Raw genomic sequence first — 17,906 nt, 5'->3', positions numbered from 1 at the left:
GCAGGGAGGGGTCCCCCATGGTCCCCTCCTCACTCCCCCAAAGATCTTTTCCAAAGATTCGGAGAGTTTTGAATCCATTCGGACCTTTTAATTGGTCCCTGATTCAATTTGGATTTAGAGATTTGGCTACCAAATCAGACCAAATCTCCTCCAAATTGAACCACCACCCAAAGCTTCACACAGCCCTATTTGGATATACAAAAGTGCCTAAGTACTTACTCTTCAGTGAAATCAATGAGAGTTGGATAGGCAGGCATTTTTTAAAATCTCACTGAGGTGCCTATCTGCATCTTCAGTTATCTATATGCTTTTAAAAATCTGTCCGAACCAGCATAAAATGGAGCGTAGTGACAGGGAGGAATAATTACTGGAGAACTCACATAAAGAGAGATGGAAAGGAAACCGGTTCTGGTTTATCAGAAAGAGAATCCATACCGTGAAATTCTGCAAAAATGATGAGGTTGTCATGTTTCAGGAAACTCCTCTGTGTCAGCTGTTTATGAGAGATGAAGGTGCTCCAGCCCCAATCTAAGCTTCTAAAACATTTGCACGACTCGTCGTATTTTCCAACAAGAGATGGTTTATCCCACATTGAAGTGTCATTTTTATCTGCAAAATACAACATGGCTTACACATCTCTCTTTTTAATCAGCAAAAAGGCTAAAACCAATTTTTTTTGGCAGAGTAAATGTTAAAGCACGGCATAGACTATTTGTGCATTAGAAAGCAGTGGTGGTTCCATGAGTCCTCTGCATAGTTTGAACCCACCTTGGAGAGGTTAGGGTGACTGGGCTTTGCTCATCATTCTTGGCCTATTAAAAATCTTTGTCATAAAAGATGTAAAGACAAACAGGTGCAAATCAAAAATCATAGATCCAATTTCTACTGAGAAGGATATAGAGAAACGGGGGCTTATCTTAGCTTTTTTACTTTATCATCAAATCATCTGATTGTGATTGTTGTTATTTATTAGTATTATCATAACACCTGGATGTCCTAGCCATGGATTTCATCCCCTTTCTCCTCCAAGAGAGGAGAAAAGAAAGTCCCTGCTCCTAAAAGTTTACAATCCTTATATAAGACAAGAGGCAGCAAATGGATACAGCCGGCCAAATCGGAGGTAATACTGGAGAGCCTAGCCAGCTAACTCAATTGTTCTCACCCTGGTGGAGCCCACATCTTTGCTCTCCTGCTGACTACATGTTTTCACAAAGAAGTTATGTACCTGGAAGGACTTGGGTTTTGTCTGTTGTGAAGCTCCTGCTTGCGGACATCCTTTTCCTGACGTCAGGGTCCTGGTCTATCACTGTTAAAATCGCCTGTCTGTTTTCAGCTGGCCATTCCAGAACAGCATCATTATCTCCACTGCACAAGTGGAAAGCAATGCGACTGTAGTTATCATAAAAGGAATTAATGTGACCATGAGGAAACAAAGTTATGCCATAACCGTAGCCCTCAGGGCTATAAAACCGGGGACTAAGCATAAAATCGTTTTTTGTCGTAGTGCGGAAGATCTGGCTGAAATTTCGAATCACCCATACAGCGCTGGGGCATGGGGTCTCTGTTAGGGTGACATCATCAATAGAAATTCCACCGGATGAGATGTTGGGATTGCCACTTAATCCTTGGAAGAGATATCTGAACTTCTTTTGGACATTGAGGGTCACATGTGCAATTTTCCAGTTAAGATCAGCGTCTCCTATAGAAAAAAGCAAGAGCCAGTTACATGGTTAGTGATGATATGAAGTAGCAGCATGCTTCGACCATCCAGATCAGTGATTCTCAACAAAGGTGCCACAGCACCCAGGAATGCTTGACGTCATTTCAAGGGTGCTGTGGGATGCCACACCATGTTAGCCCTGTTAGGTTTGCATACATCATTCATAAGACAAAACCATAGATTTCAAATAGAAATCCAGAATTTTGAGCTTTCCCAGTTCCTTGCAATAGAAAAATGGCTCTATTAATTTTCTGTATTAAGAGTGAAAACTGAGGGCTGGCATTTCCCCAGGGATGCCACAAGTCGATCTAGGGGTGCCTTGCGTCTAAAAAAGTTGACAGCCACTGATCTATATATTATAAACCACATATTAAGACAAACATCCAACAGAGTCTAGAGGGGTAGAAGTCCCAAGGTAATAATCATTGTACAGCAGTGTCACCTAGAGGCCAAGGAGCCATAGTGTCAAGTGATTAAACAACCATTTAGCATTTGGCAGTCCCTAATCCAAAGACTTTACAGCCTGAAAGACAAGATGTAACATATTGCTGAAACTGGTAGCACCAACTTGTCCTAGCATCGCCTCCATTTAATGTCCTTCATCCTCTAAATGCCATCTGGGGGGGTGGTATCTGTGGCTACTCAAAACTCCTTGGGAGTGAACAACACTACAGCATAATTCCATGGTCGCTGCATTTGTAGTGTCAAGCAAAGTCACAGGAGTGGATTTTCTTATCCCTCATGACTTTTTGCACTTCTTGAACTTGGCCTAAAGAAACCAGCAGGGTTAGATACATCCTTGCATTGATTCTTCTGAAGCTAGTAGAGCAACACTAGGGGGTTTTGTGACCCTTCCTGTTATATATCTTAAATTTTCCATTATCCAGGTTCTGTTACCTTTGCTCACTTTCAGTAGCACAAGAACCCATGAGAAGTCCAGTGGGTTTCAGCTGGTTTCAGTGGGACTTCTCATGGAATCCAGTGAATTGAAATCAGTGGTTTTGCTCTCAAGGAGGGAGTTGCTTTTTAGTATAAGTAAGGGCATGAAAATCTGGCTCAGTATGTCTCCTACTTCTTGTGATGATTTCTTGCTTAGCCTTCACTGTTGTTTGGTGATAAACCTAGGATCCATAAAGAGTCCTTTATTAAGACATGAATTTAAAGTTTGATGTCAGAGTCCTTGAATTAGATGGTGCCATTTCAATGCTGTGGGTCACTGGTATCATGATTTACTGACAAGGAAATAAGTTGATTAATTATCTGCCTGGGAAATGTTCTAGAAGTGAATACGAATGGACACTATCAAGGTTCAAAGCTCTATTTTGCATTAACAAGGTTGAGGAGCTTTGCTTTTATTTACATTAGCATAACAATGAATTTACTCCTCAAAGGCCATGTCTATACGTGCTTCTACGTGTGCCTAAACTTAATGCGCCATTGCCTAATGCACATTAAGGCAATTTAGGTTCATGTCTACACATGCACATGCTAAGGCGCATTCATGTGGTGCGAAGACTGACTTGGAACTAAAGTTAGTCCCAAGTCAGTTGACATACACAGCATTAATGCGCCTTAGTGTGTTTACATGTGTGTTAAGGTGCTTTAGCTACTCGCACCTAAATTTGATACCTGCAAAGGTATCAAATTTAGGTGTGAATAGCCTAAAATCGCCATTTTTAAGATGCATTAAGGGCATGCACATGTAGACCCACACGCTGAATGCACCTTAAAAATTGCTAATGCACCTTAAATTGGCCCACGTAGATGTGCCCATAATATATAATGCAAACTTTCCGCAGGTCATATTTCTTCTTAAAGCAAGGCCTTAACACTAACAGTTACATCAGGAATTCTGTTACTTGAGCCATCAAAATTTCACCATTACAAGCTGTAACAGGGAACTCTAGTCCCATTGCTGTTAAAAGACTGGAAGGCCAGGAAAAAGGGGGAGGCATCTTCAAGACTTGGACTTTTGTGGCCCAGACGAGTAGAGCACCAGGCTGTATAAACTCCACTCAGGAGGAGAGCAGGGTAGTGTAGCCCAGACCGAGAAGGGAGAAGGAACTCCCTTTGGGTGTTGGGTGGAACTGACTTCACTGCTACATAGTGACCAAAAGTGAGTAAGCCCTGAAGGGCTAGAGTTGGCTGAAGCTAGCAAGGAGGAAAAGGTGCCTCTGTGAACTGGGCTATTTGTTTATTAGGGGTTTGCTTGTATCTTTGTATAATCATACTGGACAAGGCTTGTCCTAGGACACAGAAACTTTGTTGCAAGGCTTGGGACAGGTATTCGGGGTGAAGGGAAGCCACTGAGAAGACTTGGGGAAAGAGTGCAATCCTTGATTCTGTTAGTGGGTTGTTCTGCGATGTATTAATGGCACCAAGCCCCGATTCAAGCCACCCCTGGGGAGGGAAGCGGTGGGATTATTCACAGTAGACCTAGATAGGGCAAACTAGAGGAGAGGTGATGAATCACACAGTGGTTTAGGCTAGGACACACTTGAGACGCACTGTGGGGAAGGGGCTCAGAGTGCCATAAGTGCTTTCTCCTAGCTTCTAAAAAAATATAACAAAGGTGGAGCAGGCAAGATCAGGGAAGCCATCAGGACAGCTGGAGTGGAAAAGAAGGCTGGAGCTGAATGCCAGGGAGCAGTAGACTATGATATGTAACACCAAGCCTTCTACGCAAACTAGCACTTGAATAGAGCCATGCCCATACTATATCTATATACCAGGATACTTAACCAGCTGGAGAGCTACCCACCTGGGATGTCTGGGAAAGCCCTTTTGTTTTTTAACTAGCTTCACAGTGTGGCATCCCCTCCACTTCCACCCCCACCCCCGCGCTTTTTGTCGTGGTTTAATATTTTCAGAAGTACCTTGGAACATTTTGACTTTACTCAACTGGCGGACTTTCCCAGTGCCATCGTCCTGCATAACCCAGATGATAAGCTTGTCCAAGGGGCTTCCTGTCATCTTATAGAAGAACTGGAGACATTGCTGAGCTCTCTTTGGGTAAAGGATCCGGGATTCTAGGATAGCTGCATTTTCCGCTCTTCCAGAGCTGGTGTCAAAGTACATGACATAGCCGGCATCTAGAGAAAGAGGACATGATTTTATTCTTAACTGCTCCATTGGCTGCACCGGACTCATGGCTGCATAAATGTGTTTATAGTACAGATGAAGCAGCAGCACAAAGTTCAGAACCACCTTTTGTATCATACACCTTCTTGTCATTCATGGGGCAAGCCGTCCAAGCTTATCCCTTCTTTAAACTTATAGTCAAAAACAATTTTGCCAAAGACATCAAAATGCTTCATAAGCACATATTTCATTTTGCACCACTTCTCTGTTGTAGAAATGATTTATTATCCCCATGTCACAGAGGGGGGTCTGAATTACAGAAAGACAAAGTGATTTGCTCAAGGCTGCACAAAACACCTGGGAGTTAGAAGTACAGCCTCTGAATCAGAAATTCCTAGACCTTAAATTCCTAGACTTCCAGTGGGAGAGGAACTGGGGAAAAACCCTGCTCATACCCAGTTCACTCTCCCTTTCAGCATCTGCTCTCTGCCACAGCGTGACACAAGATCCCTGGCAAGACGGACCTATGGTTTGACCAAGTAAGTGAAAGTTCTTATGTTCTGAAACCAGAACGAGCATCCAGGGGCCTGACAGTCAGCCCCCCCTCTCTGTCCATGAGACACCATTCCCTCACACTCAGTCCAAATACCGAAAAGAAAATGGTTCAAGACAATATTACAGCAGCAGTTGAGCTAAATTCCTCCTTCAGTTACATGTGCACAATTCCATTGGAAGAGAAAAAAAGTGGGGGGAAAAGTCTCAGAATTTTGGGTGAATCTGGAGAATGTGCTATTGGCAACTGTAAAATTGCTTCCTAATATCATCTTCCATTCTTAGCTGAAGTTGGACCTAGTCTTGGGTAACCAACATTAGGAGAAAGCTAATTCTACCTTCAGTGGCTAGTACACCAAGGGGATGAAAGAATATAAGAAGTGCCAGCCAAAATAATTACTCCCATAGCTCAAGCTGTAGTGGCTCACACTTGGGGCCATTATATCTCCAAGTCTTAGTTAGGCAAAATTTTCACTGAGGTCATGTGTTCACGAAGTCCAAGAGAGTGTCACTGACTGACTAAGCAGTTGAAAATCTGATGTTTAGTTATCAGGTTTCCCTTTGGGAACTTTCTTTTACTTTTACTGGTGAACAATTTGTTCCTGAACAGGCATGGAAGGCCTCCAAGACTGGAGCACAGTGGGGATTCATTTTGCCTTTTTTCTGCCGTTCCTCTATTTTGAAAAATAGAAATTTGGGGATTGTGTGTAGAATTGTCGATAAACATTTGAATGGAAGGCTGTTAAATATCACTGTTCTGCCGTTCTCCTGGAATTCAAATATATGTTTATCCAGGACTCTTCCGGCACCAATGTTTCTCTTGTTTGTTTTCCTGGTCATGGAATTACTTCTCAAATATGTTTATTGGAGACTTGTAAATATCACTTCATTCTTATCATCTCGTAAATGATGAATCAAACCTTGATGGGTACAGAGCAACATATGCTAAATGATATTTGTCAGATGTGTAGTGAATAATGTTCTTTGTCCTCTTTCATATTGCTGATTGGGTCCAGCAAATGTACTGTATGTTATAAAAAAAACTTGCTGAATTTGCAGTGGCAGTATCATTGTTCCTAATTATAAAGGGGAGGTAGAGTGCCAAGGTGATGTGAAAAGGGAATAGGAGCTTAGCTTCACTAGAATCATAATAAACAGGACCTCTTCTTGATGGTCTCCTCAGAAGAAGTCACTTCTGTCTTGACTTTAACTTTCCCTTTAGTTTTACTCACTTCCGGATTTTCCAAGAGTTGGCTACAACAAGGGCAACTCTGAGGCCAAATCTGAAGCTGTCTCTAAAGCACAGATCTCAGACCAGCTTGTGCATGAACAAGTGGCCTCAGAGGTAAAATATTTTCATTTTACCTTTACAGCGTCCAGCAAGCGTGTAGTCTTCTTGTCCTACAAGGCTGCTCTTCTGATGGACCCAGTCTGCATCATCTCTGGTGCCTTGGACCATTCCACAGATATTGGCATGCTCAAAAGCACATTGGTCCAAAAAGGTGTGAGTTGAAGCTGAAAAAAGCCCCCCACCGCATATGATTAATGCAAAGTAGCATCCATTTTTAAGAACTGCTGGGATATGTTCCCCAGTCCGTAAGTTTCTATGGAACGTATCACAAGGCAGGAATACAGAAAGCCCAGCCTTGTAGTCCTTACTCCCCTTGGCTAGTCCAAAACATTTCTTAGGAACTGTTACAAAGGTGGAAAATACCATGGGCTATCCCTGACTGGCACACAACTGAACAGTTTAGGTGACTTCTTGCAGATGTCACAGAAGCAGTAAGTCTCAAGGAAAGATTTGGAGGAGGTGGAGGTTTTGATTTATTGCGGGGATTCCATGAATAGGGCACAGCACGGAAAATGCCGTGGAAATGGATGAGTATGAGTCTGGAATTGAGGACTTGAACTGCTCTGAAATAAGTAATGACTAGCAGAGATTTGGGGGGGCCTGAGAGGGAGAAAAGAAATAACTGCACTTTGCTAAGGCCAGCTAATACGAATCATGCTGTGGTTCCCCCTTCCTTGGCTTTCTTCCCCTTTTTGTAGACGTGAAAGGGGAGCAAACTGACTATATTAAAGTATAGAAACGTGAAGCACTTGGCAATGGCTTAGTACTGACTTACTGCAGTTATACATGCGATTGAGTCTCTCGATGTCAAGGGCACTGAAATCCAGCCGCTGTCCAATGATGTCATCAAATACTGGTATCTTTGCAGTGATTGTGGGGAAGCTTTCATTTTTGTTAAATGAAAATGGCGCATAGTGCATCACGGATTCATAATCGTAAGGAGTGTTTAGGTCAGTGATAAACTGGTCATCATACTTCACAAAGTTGTGTTCATAGCCTGAAGAAAGAAGATGTGAGTGATTCACTCTAAAAATAATCACAATGTTTTCTTCAGGTAAAATGACTCTAGGATGGACATGTAAAGGTTTAATTGTTATAACTTACCAGTGCAGAATGGAATCAACAGTTTGATTTTAAAATGTAATATGGCAAAGCATTTTAATTTTACTTGAGTGGTGTTGGAGCCTTTTTGATAGCAAAACGTTCTAGTCTGGCATCCCATTTATCTTTCTACTTGCCTCTGACTTGTTCAGGCTCATATAACTCTACCTGCTGATTTTGAAGACTATCAAATGGCAAGACAGCAAGTGGCATTTCTGTGAGTTAAATATGATTGTATTTGATTGGTATTGCAACTTGCACCCAGGGGTTTCGCGGGCCAGATTCTTCCCCCAATACATGCTCATCTGGCAGGACTCAGAGCAATTCTCATATAAGTAAAAGCTACTTCTGCTCTGGAAAGGATGGACACAACAAATCTACAATAATGACAGCCCAATGCAGCAAAGACCATGTTCCATTTAGATCTGTATTAAAATGTGGGAGGTTGAGGGGCCACATAAGATTTTATGCCTTTTTCAGCAATTTTGAAGGAAGCCAGAAAAAAGTGAGAGGAAAAAAATAGCACTTCCAGTGACACTGGGAATGTTTTGGCTATTACTTTCTCATTTTCCATTCAAATTCTCACTTTCTCCCATCATAAATACCATAGGGTCACTCTCTTCAAATGCTATTATTTTCTTGCACACTTTATTGGCTTAAGCAGCTCCATGTTCAGCACAAAGTCCTATGATTCACAGGTCACAATTATCTTATCCATTATTTCTTTATAGAGACTTGAGTTGGAGCTCAGGAAGGGTGACAACCTTGCCAGGATAGTGCTAAAACTATTTACAGCCAGGAGGCATATAATCTGGGCAGAAGATTATTTACGTAAGAACAAATAAAACTACTGTAAAAAAATCCAGGTATCAGTAAATGAATAACTTTTAGATGCTGTTAAAATAATCCTGTGCTAACTGGCAGGAAAAGAAGCAAGTTGCATGCAGGAGGCTGCACAAATCCACTTTCATGGTTTAAATGCTTTTCCAAGGACCGGAGCCAAAGGGGGAATTTGCTTCCTTTGTTGTGACAAATCCAACATTTGCTGGTGCATAACACCAGAGTTTCATGTGCTCTTGCTGTAAAAAAAAAGCCAACAGCATACTGTGCTGTATCAACAGGAGTGTCACTTGCAAATCAAGAGAGGTGATTCTTCCACTCCTCTCAGCAATGGTGTGGCCTTGCTGGAGCAGTGTTCAGGTTTGGACCCTGCACTTCAAGTAGGATGTGGACAGATGTGGCAGGGCAATCAAACTGATTAGGGGCCTGGGAGGCAAGACTTTTGAGGAAAGGCTGGAAGAACTAGGGTGAGTGAGAAGAGAAGACTGAGGAGGGATTTGATAACAGTCTTCAAATACCTGCAGGGTGATAATAGAAAGGACAGAGATGGACTTTTCTCTGTAGTCATAGGAGGCCAGGCTAGGAGCAATAGCCACAAGCTGTAGCAGAGGAAATTTAAATTGGGGGTTAGGAGGAACTTTCTGACTATGAGGGTGGTCCAGCATTGGACCCGGCTGCCTAGAAATCTCCATCCATGGAAACTTTCAAAAGCACCCTCAACAAACATTTGGCTGGGATGTTTTAGTCAGGGATTATCTTCCTTGAGCAGGGAGCTGGACTAGACAACCTTGTAAGGCCCCATCCAGCCCTACTTTCCTATGATTATCAACTGCATGAACAATCACCTCTGGAGTGATATTATGTTATCATACACCACTTCATATTTCTCTCTTTTCTATTGCCCCCGTTCAAAGGACTGGAAATAGACTCTGGAGCCTTCCATTAGGTCTTTAAAAGGGGGATGATAATACCCCTTTGTTTGGCTCATGGTTTGTGAGTGCTTTGCAGCACAGATGATTTCTTTCTTCATATTTTTAGAAGCTTCCCAATAAATTAATATCTTTCAGATGTCTTTAAAATAATGTAACGTCTTGCAGAATGGAACCCCAAATTCGATCAAGCATATATGCAAGGCATTATTACTGTTGTAATTATTAGCAGTAGTCGAAGTAAGCAGCAGCAGTATTAGTATCTCATATTGATAATCCAAATTGAAACCAAGTTAATAACAATTAAATATTGTGGGCATTTGATGAGTGGTGGCCTCTGCGAGGTGAGTTGTTTTTGGTCCAGTTTATGGCGCTAAGAAACATGATCTGCAAAGCAACCATCAGCAATTGGCTTGCATTGTGGTGGGCTCAGTGCAGATGCTCAGGACTGAATGGGCCTAAGCAAGGACTTGCTCTTTCACATCTACAGTGCCTCAATCATCACCAGGGTGTCACATGTGGAAGGCAATGATGAGTGTTCATACAGCACTTCTACTTACAATGAGTCTATTCAGTACAAAATGTCAGCTATTGCACCTGGGGAGAGGGGGAAGAGCAGAACAGAAGAGTCTCTTTGTACCACCAGTCCCTATCTATCCAAGTTAAATCTTTATCTTTTCCTCATTTTTTCTTCTCATTTCCTGATATATTTTGCACCTATATAGTGCTTGTGGAAGGTGCTAAATCAGGGATGGGCAATTATTTCAGGTGGAGGGCCGCTTATTGAGTTTTGGCAGGACATCGAGGGCCATGACAGGCAGCCAGGGGCAGATAAATATTTATTTTCTAAATTTTGTAGGGGCCCTGTGGGCCGGAGAAAATGGCTTGGCAGGCCGCATCTGGCCTGCGGGCTGCATTTTGCCTGCCCCTGTGCTAAATCAATAGCCCTCTGTCTATTCACATATAAAACAGACGACAGCACTGACAGCTTTCCTTCATCGCCCAACCAGCGTGCCTCAGCTCTTAGCCAAAAGGACCACCACCAACAATGAGAGAATCACTTGCGTTTGGTATTTCTGCTAAGACTAGCAACAAGGATACCACCAAGGGGCAGATTATTGTTGAACCCCAATTATTCCTCTCTTCTCCTTGTTTAGGTTCTCATTACTTTTATACATTATTAATACCTAGATCAGGGCTGTCCAACGGGGGTCACAGTAGCAGGGGCTGCATATCCTGCAGGCTGCACCGGTGGGGGACATGGGCCCCCAAGCTGTATGTCTCATGGGTACCTGCACCCTCTGCACCACAACAGTCATGTGTGTCCCCTCCCAGTGCACCACACCCCCCACCACTCCATGGGTTCCCCCCCTCTGCTGCTACGTAGCTCCAGTCTCATCCTGACCCTCTGCACTGTGCCGTGCCACATCGCACCGCACCACCCCTGGAGGGTATAAAAGTTGGAGGAGGGAAGGGGCACCAAGAGACTCCAGCTGCTGTAGCAGCCAGAGTAATAGGGGGAGTAACAACCTGCTGGGAGCCCAGAGGCCATAATTTAACCCCTTGCTGTCCAACTGGCAGCCCGCCATGACATACGGGACTAGAACTATGTTGTGCTAGGCACTGTATAAAAATCCTTAGGAAGACATGGTTCCTGCCCCAAAGAGATTACAAAATGAACAGGCCAAAGAAATAGATAGTGATGGAGCTAGGAACAGTCTCTTGAATGATGATGGCAACTCCTCTCCACTAGGCCGGGCTCCCTCCCATTTCTGTGTCATCGTCAGAAAACAGCAGAGTTGAGAAAACTTGTGCAGGAATATCTACTGCATCTAAAGGTGCTAGAGTATTTGTATTGACATGTACCTCAAGAGTTGCCCAATATTGCACCCTTGACTCTCATCTAAAATTCAATGAAGACTTTAAAAATCTAAGGAAGATAATAAGCAAATGTTCCAAACTCAAGCTGGAAGTGTAAAACCAACCTGAAATAACTTCATTCCACCAGATATTCACATAATCATCCCGGTCTGTCCTTGACTGCTCGTGGTAAAATCCCAAAGCGTGTAGGATCTCATGCTCCACAATAGCTTTATAGTCGCACCCCAACCCAATGGACAGGTTTTGCCCAGTCTGGAGGTCTCCAACCATTGACCAGCACCTGAGAAAGAGAGAGATTGCATTGTCTCTTAAGGAGAGTTTTCTGGTCTATATTTAAGGAATAAACCTTGTCACTTTATCCAAAGTATTGTAGGAAAAAAGTTTAACCATACAGCTGCTCAAATAATGCATGGTAGTACTTATTTGTTATGGGCTGATAATGCTCCCAGGGTTGTACACAATGCACAGAATGAATCAAGTCTCTCTTCTGAGGCATTAACACATGCCTTAGACCTCTATGTTATACTCATCCCCACTAAGGCAAATTCATGCCCCTGAAATCCCCCATGCTCTCCCAAATTTAAGCAGGTGTGAGAGTTGGAATCCAGCCTCGAACCTTGAACCTAGACCCCTAAATCATCCTCCTATGCAAGGTTGACTGGATCACTGTTTCCTTTTAAGATGCAGCTGATGGCACCAGTGGCTGCATTTGTTTGAAACAGCTTGGTGGCTAGGGCACTTTGCTAATGTAATCCAGTTAACATATTTGTATTGTGTGACAGCCTTTCTGTGATACTTATGTATATACTCTGTAGATTTGCATGGTTGGGAGCTGTGTCCCTTGTCTGTATCCACATTAGTAAGCATGGTCAGTGAGTGGGAACTCACTGGGCTGTTTTTAACTGCATTAACTCATTTTAACTGAGTTTTACCAGTTTAATGTAGGGGGTGAGGTGAATTGGGTTTTGTGTGCACCGACGTGCCCTTCCGAAACTGTAAAGTTTATAAGAGTACTGAGGCTGTAAGAGAAAATTGGGCAAAAGTTCCTGCTTTCTGTTTAGAAGCTCTGCTTGCTGCAGTCCCTTCATAGCGTTTGATAAAGTAAGCCATTGCCTGTGAAAATGTATGCATCTCTGATTTAGTTAGTCTATAGGTGCAGATCTCCCCTGCCATTTGCCTGACTTCAGCCTTACCTGGCGACCCACCTCTAACCATATTGACTGGGAGAAACTGTTAATGTTTGGCTGGCGTGGGCTATTAACCATTCAGGTTTTCTCTGAAATTGTTTGTCCCATTTCCCCTTTAATAAACCCCACAATAGTATAATATTCATAGTTTCTAGGGTCAGAAGGGACCTGAACAGATCATCAAGTCCGACCCCCTGCCCTGGGCAGCAACGAGTGCTGGGATCATAATACCCCAGCCAGATATCTATCCATATCTGTGTTTATCCACATCTGTATTTGATATCTATATTGTTCACAAGTAGGTAAATTTAGTCACATTGGACAAGGCAGCAGTTCAGATTGTCTCCCATATCCCCGGCATGCTCTGAACACCAGGCTGCAGGGCAGGATGGGGCACTGTACACCCTCCTTTAGAAGATGGGCCACTGCAAAGCCATGAGTGCAAGAAAGAAAAAGAGAGAGAAAGAGTGCCTCACTTTGTAGCCTAGCGGTGTGGGCACTCCCCTGAGAGAAAATAATTATGAGTTCCAGTTTCAACTCTTCTGCACTAAAGAATCGTTAGATAAAATACCCAAACAACGAACACTGGTGGCAGAACGAAGAAACCACTGTTCTTCCCCAGGGAGTGCTCTCCTCCTTGCTTGCCCTCTTTTTCTGGCCCCTTGAATTTTCCATTCTTTTCTGCAAAAGTGACACAGCTCCAACAGGATTATGTGGAGAAATCTCTCAGGCCAGCCTTGCAGTAGTGTAACAGAGGGAGAACGACTTGTGGGGAGGTGCCAGTATAGCAGCCACTGCAGCTGCCAGCAGTCTGTGCCAGTGCCAGCAGGCAGAGCTGTTCCCAGCGCTGGCACTGCCCGGGGCACAGAGCTGCCCTATTACACCTCTGCAGCCTACCTTCTACTTTGCTGGACCAGGCACTCTTCTGCAAGGTGAGAGACGTGGGTTTGAGTCCCTTTGGGCTGAGGAAGGCTCAGAACCCAGGACTCCCCTTTCCTGGGCAAGTGTTTTAAGTAGGCCATTATAAAAAGGCAAACTCAAATGGCCTTAGGCAACCAAAAATTCAGCTCAGCCAAGACAATGGCATCTCAGGATATGTCATGTAACTTTACTAAGTAGTTCTTCTGGCCTTGGGGATCTTGGTGTTGATGGGGTTTCTGTGAATTGCTGTCTTTGACTTAGGTGCCTTACTTCCACATAAGTCCCATCTTAGACCCTTCAATTCCTTGATGAAGCTCAGTCTCAGGCATCATCATAAGAGTGTGTAATACTCCGGCCTAGGGTTTGGAACCATATCTCCCTCTATTGTTATAGCAACACTATGGGCTAGGATCCTGATAACAACCTCCAACTCAGATCCACGCCAGTGGACTGTAGCTGTTCCAGAGGTAGGTCCCGGGGAAAGGTGGCAGCTCATGTCATTCATTGGCAACCTGTCGGCATGGCTCAGGAAGGAAATGGATGGGTCTGGTTATACAGCGTAAGGCATCACCATGCAGAGATACCCCATTCTAGCTCCGCATGTGCTAGCTCCAGAACCAGTGTAGGCACATGGGTGCAGTGCTGTGTCAGGGGCAATAACCTCTTGTTTCAGTTCCAGAGTCAGCACGTACAGAGCTAGTACAGGAATCTGTGCATGGGGCTGCCATGGCCATTAGAGACACCCCCACCCCCCGTGACTCTGATAGAGCCTTTTAGGACATGTCTACTCTGTGGCAGTAGCCAGGCTGTTTCCAAGCATGGCCTGGGCACCCTCTCCAAATCTGGAAGCATGCTGTTGAAGCCATTGCACAGTGTTGCCCCAGTAGCAGCTCAAGTAGAGCCAAGGAGGTGATCCTCCCCCTCTACGCGATGCTGGTCAGGCCACAGCTGGAGTATTGTGTCCAGTTCTGTGCGCCCCATTTCAAGAGGGATGTGGACAACATGGAGAGGGTCCAGAGGAGGGCCACCCGCATGATCCGGGGACAACAGGGCAGACCCTACAGTGAGAGACTGCGGGACCTGAACCTATTCAGCCTCCACAAGAGAAGGCTGAGGGGGGACCTGGTGACCGTCTATAAACTCACTAGGGGGGACCAGAAGGGTTTGGGGGAGACGCTGTTTCCCCTAGCGCCCGCTGGCATAACAAGGAGTAATGGGCACAAGTTGATGGAGAGGAGGTATAGATTGGACATCCGCAAAAACTACTTCACAGTTAGGGCGGCTAGGAGCTGGAACCAACTTCCAAGGGAAGTGGTGCTGGCCCCTACCCTGGGGGTCTTTAAGAAGAGGCTGGATGCCTACCTGGCTGGACTCATTTGAGTCCCGTTTTTGTTTTGGGGTTTTTGTTGTTCTCCCGCCCTGGCGGGGGGGTCGGGCTAGAAGATCTAGTAGGTCCCTTCCGACCCTAAATCTATGAAACTATGAAACTATGAAATTATAAATTGAAGCAGTGGGTTTTAAAAAACACGACTTCAATTTAGGGCTGATTAAATTGTGCACACACCCAGCTGACTTACCTGCCTCCATGACAGGGAGGGGAGGGTGAGCTGCCAGCGACTGGAGCGGTCCCTGGGCTGTGGGGGCGAAGGATGGTGCTTCCCTCCGCAGCAGCACCCCCCACCCGGGTAGCATCTGCTTGCAGGCACCTGACTTGGGCAGTCCCGGGGGCACTGTAGCCATGGAGGGAAGCACCAGGTCCCTGTGCAGCTCAGACAGGCAGGAAGGTGGGTGGGTGGGGGAGATCAGGCTCGCCATTTTTTCTGTCACTGGGCTGCTGCCAGGCTGCTGCCTGCAGGGCGTCCTGCAGAGCCCCTGAGCTCCACGGCTGTAGGGGCAGCAAACTAAAAGTCCTAAAGGAGTTTTAGTTTGCTGCCCCCCAAGTCTTTTAAGGCACATTACACCACCAAATTTCCTACAATGGCTGGAATTACTGTGCAATACGCTGCCCAGGCGTGCAAGCACCAACACCATTAAAGCGGTACAAAAGCATTGAGCCTGCTTTAAAAGGGTCGTGAACACACGCCTCTTTTTTGTCTACACACAGCCCCAGATACTGATGTCTTGAGATCACTAGAGGGATGCTCGGAGAAGCGTCTTCATTGGCATACTTCCGGGTTTGAAGTGCCTCAGTGGGTGGGCAGAGCAGGGAATGGCCTGGTCTAGGAAATGCTGCTATATACATAACTGGTAAAAGTGAATAAGAAACTCAGCTTTTTCTAGCTGCCTCCTTCATGCCCTGTGATCAGAAGACATTTTATACCCTGGATATAATAATGATACTTCATTATCTTGAACTTGCATCACTTCTTTTCTCCCAAAGATTTCAAAGCCCAAACTCTGCCTCCAAAAAGGCCTGCAAAGAAGTTAAGGTAGGTAGGGCTCCAGAAGAATCACACCACCTACCACAATAATGGAGTGGGAAGCAAAGTCGGGTAATAAAAGTTAAACAGGACTCTGGGACATTGACATTACACTTACCCGCTGCCTTGCTGGAAGAGTATGTAGGTGCTCTCTCCTTCGTACGGTTTGAAATCCACACAAGACTTTAGGCGGAACATTTCAAAAGCTTCGAGAATGACTCCCTTGGCATTTAGGTCTGGAAAACATATTTCAACAAAATACCTTTAATGCATACTAGGTGCCAGGTCAGTAATGCACATGTTCTACATCTTTATATCTCTGTGGATATATATTATATACTGTGCATGCATTATGATATACCTCCAAAAAGGATCAAAGCTTAAAATGACAAGTTTTATATTTCTCACGGCTGGGGAATGGGTTTTGGCATACAGGTTGCAGGTGTTTATTAGCACATTTTAAAAAGAGTCTAATCTCCTATCATTTGCCATTGGGTCAAACTCTAGTGTCATGATGCCTCCAGTTGGGCCAGGATTTCATCTCAAAATCGCAAAAACAAAGCACAGGCTGCATTACTCAGGTCATCAGCCAGAATGTAGGGAATGGGGAACTTCCATCGGTAGCTCTCATTTCTCAGGGCATTACGTTCTTTCTGTTGAAAAGAGAGAGGAAGGTTAATAGCCAGTAATGCATTCCTTGGGAGAGCAAAATGGGTTTTAGTAAGATGCATATCAATAGAATAAATGATACCCATCCAACTGAAAATACTTACAGGCAGTAAGATATCCCCCTGGAAGAGGTCCAGTCCAGCAGCTGAAAAACAATTCAGAAAAAGAGGATTTAAAAATCTCAAACATGGTGTTTTAGATTACAGAAAATGCTAAAGGTGCAGAAGTTGATTTCAAGACCTCAAAGGACATTTTTGGATTATTATTAGGATCGGTTTCTGTTTCCAAGCCAACAAATAGTAGATTCCACTACCTGTATCACTGCATTGCTAAAAAGCACACTATTGTAGGTTGGCGCTTCTTCATTTTCCATGCTGTACTGCATTTGCCAAACTATAGATCGCACCTATTCAACTGGCAGACTAAAAGGGGTTAATCTGCAGCCACCAAGCTCTTGCTCTCCCTATTGCTCCAGCTGCAACAACAGCAGCCAAGGGCTCCAGGCTCCTTCTTCCTCTTCCAACTGATGCTTCCCACTTCTGTCCCCTGCCCCTCACAGTGTGACACATGGGATGGGGAGCAGAGCGTGAGTTCAGGGCCACACTGGCACTTGGTTCTGCATTTGAGAGGAGGTCCCATGTGGGTGCATGGTGCACTGGCAGAAAGGGGGGCCCTGCATGGTGCAGCTGCAATGCAGAGGATTGTGCAGGCATGTGGTGCACTAGCAGGGGCATCCGTGTAGCCCGGGGGCCCTTAAAAGCTTCACAAGATTGGAAATCCTCTGGGTTCTTAAGCTGATTGTTCTAAAGATACATGGAACGGAATGGCTATGTAGCTATCTCTAGTCTATTCTGCTCCCTCTTAGAACAATCAACCTAACAATACAATGAATATTAGATATATAAAATATGTGCATACACTTCCCCAGCCTGGCAAAGGATGTTTTGTACCCAAAAGCTTGCAAAGAAGAATTTTTCCAACTATTTTAGTTGGTCTAATAAAAGATATTGGATTTACCCAAAGAACCTTGTCTGCCAATGTGTGCACATGTGCACGTATGTATGCAAAGTTGGATTACAGGGAACAAAAAGATGAGAAGAGGGCACATTTTACTGGTATCCTTCCACAGCATTTCCATACTAAGCCTTCAGATATATGGCAAAACACTAAATTATTTCCTTCTCTATAGATGCAGTTGACAGAGCAGGGAAAAAAAATGATTGCTAGCTTGCAAAACCATTTGTAATTGGTAAA

General features: G+C 44.4%; 1 protein-coding gene across 1 annotated transcript in view; it reads right to left on the bottom strand.

Moving 5' to 3' along the window:
- MEP1A (meprin A subunit alpha) overlaps nt 1-17,906 on the bottom strand; it is a 29,325-nt gene that overhangs the window by 5,326 nt on the left and 6,093 nt on the right. The window contains exons 4-12 of the mRNA XM_019520990.1: nt 16,757-16,797; nt 16,561-16,636; nt 16,102-16,219; nt 11,560-11,735; nt 7,480-7,701; nt 6,719-6,868; nt 4,597-4,812; nt 1,226-1,699; nt 436-609 (exon numbers count right to left, since the gene is read on the bottom strand). Of these exons, the coding sequence (XP_019376535.1) occupies nt 436-609; nt 1,226-1,699; nt 4,597-4,812; nt 6,719-6,868; nt 7,480-7,701; nt 11,560-11,735; nt 16,102-16,219; nt 16,561-16,636; nt 16,757-16,797 (1,647 nt within the window). The remainder of the gene's footprint in view (nt 1-435; nt 610-1,225; nt 1,700-4,596; nt 4,813-6,718; nt 6,869-7,479; nt 7,702-11,559; nt 11,736-16,101; nt 16,220-16,560; nt 16,637-16,756; nt 16,798-17,906) is intronic.

The sequence above is a fragment of the Gavialis gangeticus genome, unplaced genomic scaffold, assembly GCF_001723915.1.
Source record: "Gavialis gangeticus isolate Ggan-Ray unplaced genomic scaffold, GavGan_comp1, whole genome shotgun sequence".
Classification (NCBI taxonomy): Eukaryota; Metazoa; Chordata; order Crocodylia; family Gavialidae; genus Gavialis; species Gavialis gangeticus.
This window is presented reverse-complemented; position numbering and strand designations above follow the sequence as displayed.